General features: G+C 29.2%; 1 protein-coding gene across 1 annotated transcript in view; it reads right to left on the bottom strand.

Moving 5' to 3' along the window:
- The window catches only part of LOC119676470 (aldehyde dehydrogenase-like), a 33,409-nt gene that overhangs the window by 18,570 nt on the left and 4,312 nt on the right, over window positions 1-10,527 (bottom strand). Inside the window, exons 2-3 of the mRNA XM_038087709.1 lie at window positions 762-775; window positions 577-580 (exon numbers count right to left, since the gene is read on the bottom strand). Of these exons, the coding sequence (XP_037943637.1) occupies window positions 577-580; window positions 762-775 (18 nt within the window). The remainder of the gene's footprint in view (window positions 1-576; window positions 581-761; window positions 776-10,527) is intronic.

Genomic DNA, 10,527 nt, shown 5'->3' with positions numbered 1-10,527 from the left:
ATATCAATCGGGGTATAGTAGTTACGTAGTTGATCTTCAGTTAACTTAAAATCTTTTATCACAAATCAATTTTTGTTTTTTTTTTGGCGTTAGATGGAGAGCATCAAAAGCCACAGTGTGAGACTTGAATCCACTAAAACCACCTCTTAGAAATGAATAGAGAAGATCCAGAAAGTAATGGCGTGCCGCAGGTTGGGCTGTCACAGAGAATGTGACTGGAAGTCGCGTCTGCTTTTAAGCAGAGTCGAGAATCTATCTCCTTGACAGACCCATTTTGTTAAGGTGATAACGCAGTTCATTGTAACCCGTTAAATATACTACCAAAAACCTCAACTCTGTTCTGCTGAAGCAGGATACCTTAACATAAATGTAGGGATGAACTAGCTCTTTAGCCTGACAGTGACCTGGAATATCGCACCAGTAGTTTATGTAAAATAATATATGTATATAATATACTTTAAATTCAATTGTATTTTTTTTTTCAATCAATATTAGTACAGAAAATCAAACTTTTTACTGAAATTATTTTTACTATGCAGCATTATTTATACAAAATTTAACACTGCAATAGCATACGTGTCTTTCGAATTTCTTCGAAAAGATTTTTTTTCAATACAACTTATAGGTCCCTGTTAAACAATGTATAATCCACACAATTCCAATAAAAATAAAATTATTTTAATAACTTATATACTTTTTTATACTTCCATGTTTCACTTTAGCACGCGATAAACGCATTTGTAAAAACTGTGGGGCGCAACATTTAATTTCGAGCCTTTATTTCCTTTTCGAAGAAGTATTTCCTTCTCTTTGGAACAGTGTTAACCCTTGTTTGTAATATTGTAGAATTGTTTAAGTGGCAGAAAAATTTATGGCATTTACTTTGATTTATTCACAACAAAACGTTTAGGAAACAAAACTTCAAATTATTTATTGTTTATTTGCTATTTTGCTTTCATTTATTTTTATTTACTTTAAGACTGTGAAATATCCTTTATTTTGCATATTTGAATACGATATTTAAGAGTTAAAATGGAGTTAAATTCAATACCATAATAGAGCAGAAAGGGAACTTAAAGATATGTGTACAGTTGAAAATGTAATTAATAAAATAAATAAAAAAAATTAGGCTAACATTGGGAAAAATGAGATTTTCAGTCAAAAAAAAAACCGAAAATATGATTTCATGACTCCATAATTTTCGAATATTATTTATATTTTTATAAAAATATGAAAACATTAAGATATGTATAAATATTTGGCACTAACGGATGTTTAATTTATCAGAAAATAGAAATATTCACTTAAACCTTTAGATGGAAAAATTTCTGAGATACAATGACTACATTCTCTCTCTGGATATAATATCATTTGAATCCATATAATTCAGTAAATATTTAAAATGGATATTTAAAATGGCATTCTACATGAGAAATGTGAAAGAAATGACATCTGCGTCCTTACCAATGACTCCTTGATGGATGACAAAGCTGAAGCTAAAGTTTACTTAAAAGAGTTAAAGCTAACGTGCACTCTACATCTAGCACAATATGTTGCCGTTTATCAGGCGAAACTTATGGTGGTCTTACATGCTCTGGATCATCTATTAGATTGTCAGGTATATCAGAAAAAGATTTTAATAACGCTAAACAATCAAGCAGTTATCAAAAGCATGCAAAAGACACGCATAGTCAATAGCTTAGTACAAGAATGTGTCACGAAGTTCATGGAATGTGCTCATGGAAATGAGGTAACAGTCATGTGGGTTAAAGGACATATTGGTATGGAGCAAAATGAAAAGGCATATGAACATGCAAAGCAAGAATCAAGCCATAACTTCTGCGGCATAAAGCCCAGAATACCATTGGGCTACAACATGACTGTAGCCTATATCTATAAGTGAATAACTTCATTTCATCTTAACAGATGGAAAGTAATGAGCACTTGCAGATAGACTAAACTCATGATGCCGAAACCGTTGGCTAGGGAAGCGATAAAAGTTCTTACCTATCCGCGGAGTACCCTAAGCTGGCTGACCTCATTGATTACTGGACATGGAAACTTCAAGTATTACCTCAAAAAGATAACTCTTGTTGAAGAAGAAAAGCAGACAGCGGTGCATATATTGTGCCAATGTCTAGCACTGGCAAGCAGGAGGATGACAGGGTTGGTGATTACTTGGCAGGCAACCTCAAGCCAAATTAACAGCTTGCAATAACAAAAGATTTAGTTATGCGAATGTAAACCTCTCTAGTTTTAACTCAATAACGACATCCCAAAATTGAAGGAGGAAAAAAAACGTAAGTCGTTTCGCGGTCTACTTCGGCTAATCCTTTACTTCAGTGGAGCCACTTGTTGAACGGTGCGTTGGCCCAACGTCCCTTAATATATAAAGTGAATAGTCTACTATTTTTACATGTTTATTTTATTTTTCTTAATTAAGAAGAATATTTACATTAATATTAGTAAAAAATTCATATGGATGGCTTAACATTTTTGTAGATTTATTTTATTTTCTTAGATTAAGGAAGCAACTTCTTCATTAAATTGATTTTTAACGTCCGTTTTGATGAACGAAACTAATTTCATAATATAAATCATTATTTTGAGAGATCCCATAATCGAGAGGTATTTTGTACAGTATTAAATTACAACAGTAAAATTTAATTATATATTAATTAATTGAATTTTTGTCTGAAGCATCTTCATATATCAAAGTATTTCATAAAAGTTCAGAACGTAAATTTAAATATTTAATTTAAACATGTCTTTCAAAAGTTCTTCATGTGTAATATTATTTAAAAATTATTTTTATTTATATGTTGTAAAATTAGGAGCTTAATCATTTAATTTAAAATTAATTAAATTTTCGTATCATATTAAAAATACTTTTAAAATAAATCAAAGACGTTATAAAAAAAATTTTATAAAAAATGTCTTATTTAAAAGGTAAAAATAAAGTGTATATAATTTAATCAAAGTTTTATCTAAGGTTTCCTTAACCAATGACAACTTTTTTTTATAGGATTACTGTAAAGTTCCATTTTTCAAAAAACATTAGGTATAATTCAACAGAATTATTTAATCTTTTGTGTTATGGGACAGATTTGGTTTATTTTCTACTTCAAATGTTATTTCTTTGAAAGAAAAATAAAAACTAATACAATTCTAAGATTGCCCAAAATATTAAATAAAGTGAATCAATCGAATAACCAGACACACTTTTGCCGATTTGTGTCAATTTTACAATCAAAAATTACACAAACCGCAATTGAATTAAAGTTAGCCATCCCTTGTCTCCAGGACGATTTATTTAGTTTGTGATACTTTCCTTATTTGTAAACCTTATAGCAAAGTAGATATGTACACTTACGTATATATAAGTGTATCAAAAATAATTTAAAGAATTTGTGTTTGTTCCTTCTTATTTATTTTTTCCTAAAGTAAACTAATAAATAAAATCCATTTTCAAGTTTCGAATTCACTCAACTTACTAACATTTTTATTCCCAATACACTAATGTGTGACACAAAAAATTAATTTTGTCAATATTATTGTAGACACGACAATGATAACAAACCTTTTACTATATATTCTATATATTCTGATTCATGTTGCAATATATATAATACAAAGTGTATCGGCAATCATTCACTTTCATTAACGTTCACTATAAGTAACTAGAAAAAGGTTTAATATCAACATAAAAACCTATGGCATAACTAATATAATACAAAAAATTTTTTAAAATATTTAACTTAATAACTATTACTTATAAAATATCATGTTAAATAATTTCTTTCAGTATAAGAAATAAATTTCATAGCTACATTGAAGATTTGGCCATTTTTCATGTAATTACTTATTTACTGGAAGTTCAATTCTTACTCGCCAGCCTAGCATAGATAACAAGTGTTTTTATTCGCACTTGAATGCCCACTTGGCAACACTTAAATCTGAAAGACAAATAAAATCAGTGCCGTTTCCCTGAGCACGGATTATGATATGGTATGTCTCCTACGCTCTGAAGCTGTGGTGCGTGAATGGAATAATTTTGGTATGAAATTACATCCGCATGTTTATCAAGCCTGAAATTTTGCCTTAATTCAATTTTTCACTTCCTTAGGCTTCCTCATCGAAACCGAATGCGTATTAAGCTTCACATGTACAAGGAAAGCAAATCAGAAAATAAATATTAATATTTACCAAACAAGACAAAATGCCATGATGAGTTCGAGGACACTGAGAAGACGACTCATACCAGAAAGTAAACATATTTTTATTTACTGCATATTAAAGTGAACATATTTTTTTTGCTTAAATAATTTTTTCGACAGTTTAATTCTCTTTAATGTATTTATTTTTGATTTTTAAATAATATTATTAGAATAATGAGCATTTAAAATTCTTATTCTTTCAAAAAATCATTTTCAAAAAATTGTGGAAAGTGTTCGTTCCTATGATTTTATTTAATATATAAAAACAGTTTTTTTACTTTTATTTCATTTAGAAAAAAACAATACAAATATGCAGATCTGAGGTTAATTATTGCTTAATCTGATGAAGTGATAAACAATAATCCGTCAAGACGTAGAGAGGGGTCAGGAAGAAACCTCGCAGTGAATAAAGAGTAAAAGTGCTCAAGTGCCCTGACTCAACTAGCCTCAACATAATAACAGATTTCAAACAGTTTTTACTAAAAAATTCACAACACATTTAAAAAGAAAGCGATTTTTAACACAAACTCACATTTTATTTTTGTGCATCTAGGTATAGATGAAAAATGAGTGCCCGACTCTCACGAACTAATCGCCTCCGCCTCATTTCTAGAGACATTATCCTACCCTGGGACTACATTAGTATTCCTTCGGGGTAGGGTCCCTAACGTTCATTAAAAACTTTTATCGGTGTAACTTTTGTTGACGCCTTTGCTTCACTTGGCAAGCATTGTAATTAGTCTTGGAGTGTTGCAACTGCTTATTCCAATTGCCTTCTGTCGAGATCGCCGTTTTTTAACTTCAAAATATTATTTTAAATCATTGCTATACGATCCCCGTTTGTTGTGTTTTTGATTATTTATTCTGTCAACGTCCTTGGCCAGAAAGAGCCATCTTGAATTGCTTTCGCTTCTCATTCGGGAAGCCACTTATTGCACTTAAAGTATGTATGCTCCACATTATTACCCTTAGTAGCGCATTATATGCAATTTGTTGAGTCTACTTTGCACATATGGTAGAGATAGCTATTGAAATAGTCGTGACTAGACAGGAACTGAGTGCTATTGTAGTTGACCTCTCCGAAAATCCTTGCTAAATAGTTTTTCAGCTTCGGGATGAGCCTTGCAATCCATCGCCAATGATTATCTGAGACCCACAGTTGCTTAACAAAAACCATGTACTTCAAACAATCAAGTAATGATAACATCTTCATAACATCATCATAAGTTGATACATTTTTGCTATAAAAAGATACATGTACCTTAGCTCTGGCTGCACAATTAATATCTGCATAATATCTACATTCTCTTGCACATAGCTCTAAGGCTATGGACCTGTGCCTGAAAAATGAAAGCAATTTTTCCCATTGTGATTGCTTTGCAGAATTTCGGTCCTATAATTCCTACTCCTGCACTGCCATCTTCCATTTTGGACCCATCATATAATTGAGAGCCCTGTTTTAAGACAATTTCATTGTTTCTCGAAATTCATCGGTCACTGATACCCACTTCGAATTCCCTGGAGAAAGCTAATCTTCTATTCGTCACAGCAAAGATTTTAAGGCATGTAGTATTCCAGACTTCATCTAAAATCTTTGCGTCTTCTATCAGATTGCCTCTTTAAGATTACATAGATAAGGTAGCCTTAGTGCGGCACTGGTGCACTGGCACTCGTAGTCCTTTTAACAGTAAATGTTTAAAATAACTTCATACTATTCTGAAAAGCAAGTTATATAAAACTGTGACTAAAACAAAAATTATTAATACAATGCATATTTATATCTCAAGTCTTAATTGTGAAAGGCTTATAAATTGGCAAGAAATGAAAAAATAGATTTTCAAGCGAATACATTTTGTTAAAAATTTATTTATTTTGTTTCTGAAAGCAAATCTCGTACCGGTTCACATAAAGTTTATTTCACATCTGAATTTTTCTCACATGATACCCGAACTTGAGGTAAAAATTAAAAATTTTAATTTGCTTCTCTTTGGTTGACAACTTCCATTGAATAATTCTTCCTACGGTGCGTATGAGTGTTGTTTTTGCTTCTTAATGTCGACTATTTGGAGTAGAAAAAGTATTCAAGATTCTGAGCTGTTGAATACTTGAAATAAATTTTTAAAAATGTTTTTATTTAGCTTGAACGTAAATGTGTGTACCAGGACCAGGATAACATTTAATAACGTCAGCAATATATCAACAGTTACTCTTTGTGCGTAACAAACAAAACATTAAACCTTGTCGTCATGAATGCATGATATGTCAAAACACTGCCTTTATGGGAAGCGTTCACTCCATTTTTTTAATAAAAATACATATTTTATATTTTATACCGGAAGTGGAAGACTGTATACTGTGAGGTATTTTTTGCTGTAGATAATGAAAATATTTCAAAATTTCAAAACAAAGTTTGTTGACAATTTTTCTTTTTTCATATAATAATTTTAAGCGTATGTATTTTGTTTTTTTTTATTTAAAATATTTACTTAAGTATTTAGATACTTTTATCTATAATTTTAATACTGAGTGCGGAAAAAAATGAAAGTTTGTCACTTTATGTTTTAATCCCAGATGAGAAGGATGCCAACTGTAAACATTTAATCAGCATATAGCTTTGAATAAAGACATTGAAGTTAAACTTCTTTTGTTTTAATGGAACTTTTTAATCCCCACACTTTTATAAACTCATTCCGATAAATTTAAAAGTGAAGCATATAAAACTAACATAATAAACTTCAATTAATTTTATACTTCAATAAATACAAATATTAAGCAACTATAGAACACAAATTAATTAGATTATTTTGAGCTAAAAGTAATATGAAACCAATTTACTTTCACGTATAGCAGAGATTGTATCTAAGCAACGTAAGAAATATCTAAAGCAACATCCTCTTACTGTACGTGATAGCTAAGTTCTACACGTCTAAACATTTCCTTCACTCTGATTAAAATCAATAGTTGAGGTGTGGCATATACAATGATGCTATTTGTAAATTTTATTCCTAAGAGTTTATATGGTTACATCAAGTCTATTTTATTTTATATAATTACAATACTTCTCAGTTTGTGGATTAGAACTATTTGGCACCATTTCGACTTTAATTGTAGTTTGAGAACACATAAATAAAATATGTAATTCAACATTAGAAACTGTAGCAAAAAGTTGAAGCACATAAGTTTAACATAGTCTTATCATGGTATATAACAGTCATATTATATCTTAAATTTTGATTTATAAGCTATAATCCAATTTAAATTTTGTTATTATGAATTTTGCTTCTAACAATTTTTTAGGTATATGACTTTTGCACGATTTTTTGCTATCAGTACGAAGTGACTAGCAAAGAAATACTAGGTGGATTGAAAAATACCTGACTCCACAACAGGTGGCAACGCCAGAACAAAATCAATTATATTTTGTATATTTCACAAACGACAGCTGTAAAACTTTCGACTTGATCAGATGATCCAATTTAAATTTTATGACCATTTAAACTATAAGTTCGTTAATATATGTAAATATGTTTTAAAAGTGTAATGTTCTAATTTGATTGAAAACCATTCAATTGAACACAACTGAATCCTTGTTTGATAAAATTTTATAAAATAAAATGATTCATTTTGATGAAGATATGTTAATAATGACAAGTCGTCATCGATAATATTCCCTGTTGATAACAAAATAGATAATTTGACATAACGATGACAAATGGTCTGCAAAAATTTTAAAAAGGATAACAATTATACCCAAATATTGTACGTTCTCGGTAGCAGTCATACATAAATTTTACTTGATTAAATTTTTTATTTGCGGAATTTTTGTTTATATCAATTAATCATTATTATCTTTAAATCATTAATTAAATCATCAATGTCAACACTTTTAGTTAATTTTGTTTTTTTTACATTTGCTGTAAAATACATCGTTATTAAAAATTGCTAATAAATGATATATCATTACAACAATTACAATTGTGTTTAAGGATTCATTGTAAATTTATGCAATAATTAAAATATATGTCGTTTTATGTTCTATATTCAGATATCACATAATTATATACCTACGCATAATTTTTATGATATTGAATAACTTTCCTTCTTTATGAAAAAGTATCTTTTGTTTATTAGAAATAAATGGCACAAATTATTTAATATTTTTATTAATTTCCTCGGTTTTAATAATGAAATTGTTTAAATTTAAAATTAAAAATATATTAGAAGTATTTACGATCTCTCGTAACAAACTCGGTACCCGAGTAACCACAACAGCGTAAAACAATAATCAAAAACATTTCAAGTACTATTAAATGAGTACTTGAGTTTTTTTGAGCTTTTTAGTCAATGTGAGTACTTCTCGTGAATACTTCTATGGTGATATATCAAATTTAATAATCATTTATTAAAATTTTAATAAATTCATATTTCATATAATTTAAATACATCCACGTCAAAAACGAAGTCCCTAACAATCTAGAGACAGCCAACAGTCACGAGATCACTCGGTTCACCGACAAAGATATGGAGCGAATGTTGGACATCTGACTCTACAGAAACATAATAATTTGATATGTCATAATTTTGCATAAATATATCCAACTTAATTGTTGTAACAAAACAGGATTTAATCCTATAATAAAGAATAAGAAGAAAAAGAAAATATTAGTTTAATGGTATGATGTTTTATTAATACCATTACATTCATGTTCCATCTTTGTGAATGAAATTACACATTTCACACTTATGGGTATCAAATATACTAATCAGAATTATGCCACATTATACACCAATTAATTTTACCGAAACAAGAATTTTTTTTTCCTATTTTTTTAGCAGTAAGTGGAAAGCGCCGAAAATCACACTGTGAGACTTGAACCCACTAAAACCACCTCTTAGGAATGAATGGAGAAGATTTCCATAGCAATATGGAAACTTCTTTCTATTAATCAGGGGAAAGAGATGAGAACAGACAGGCTTAATATCTAGTGGACCAGGTTCATCTAAGCCAGAAAGCATGGGCGTGAATCAGGGCTGTCGAAAGCACAGCCCGCGGCTAATGTTTGTGCGACCCACGACATCTTTTTAATCTACTACAATTATACAAATTTTCTTTTAATGTACTGGTAAAACTATATTATTTTATTACAACGTAAGAATTAAATGTACAAAATCTATTCTCAGAATGAAAAAATATATTTGCTAATATATTTTATTCAATATACACATTTACCTGTTGTATTAACAATACGTTATCGGGGCTCTGCTTGATAAAGAATTACTCTATATTTACTTTAGCTTCGTGGATGCTTTTTAAAACTAGTACATCAATTGTGGTTAGTAGTTTCTCAACCCATATACGTTATGGCAAAGTGTTCTTTGCTATATATTCTTCAATTAGTTATCGATTTGTTTTGCAAGTCTTACTTTAGTAATTGCTACCACTAACGTAATATATATCATTAGTGATTGATATTTTACAATACTTTACTTGAGTTTCATTCGCCAGGAAGTGTGCATTAAAAGATCTATTGGAAACCACATAAGGTAAGTAAGTATGCATTAAAATATCTAAGGGAAAATGGGTTAATTATATATAATATATAAAATTTTAATGTAGTAATATTATTTGATTTTGAACACTAATGCATTGCGTATTCAATAAAATTATATAAAAAAATAATGTGTTAATAGTAAACAAATTAGTAAAATGTAACAATAGAAGAATTTGCGGAGCGTCTTTTTGTACAGTACCGAGCGGATAATTACGACTTTGGAACAGGAAAGTTGTAAGTGTAGGATTAAAGTTCAAAGAATACAAATGTGTTCTAAATTTATGAGTATTGGTTCGATGATTGAAGAAGAATTCAATGAGGCTTTTAAAGTATTATAATCGGTACAAACTTAAAAAATTTTAAAACCTACAAAAAGAATTAAGAAAATTCAATATATTTTCATATATGCATTTGAAGCATTATAGCTATCTCCCTCTTTTAAATGTCTTATACATATTGTGCGAATAGAAAAGAAAGAGAGAAACAGAGAAGAGATATAGTTTCTTTTTTTATTTTTTTCTATTCCTATTTTTTAACCAAAATTTTTTTTATTTAAAAAAATAATTAATTGGAATAGACTTTAAAAGTTTTGTTTTATTTTTTATTAAAACAATATATCGTTTAAAAAAAACGTTGGTGCTTTTGTAAGAATGGCTTTCATGTACTATCTATTAACTTCCAATTATCCTAATTATTAAAGAAACTTTATTTATGCGTCGATTTAAAAGTTTTTTATATAAACCTTTAATAATTTTATT

This window comes from Teleopsis dalmanni, chromosome 2 (genome assembly GCF_002237135.1).
Source record: "Teleopsis dalmanni isolate 2A chromosome 2, ASM223713v2, whole genome shotgun sequence".
NCBI classification, from domain to species: domain Eukaryota; kingdom Metazoa; phylum Arthropoda; class Insecta; order Diptera; family Diopsidae; genus Teleopsis; species Teleopsis dalmanni.
This window is presented reverse-complemented; position numbering and strand designations above follow the sequence as displayed.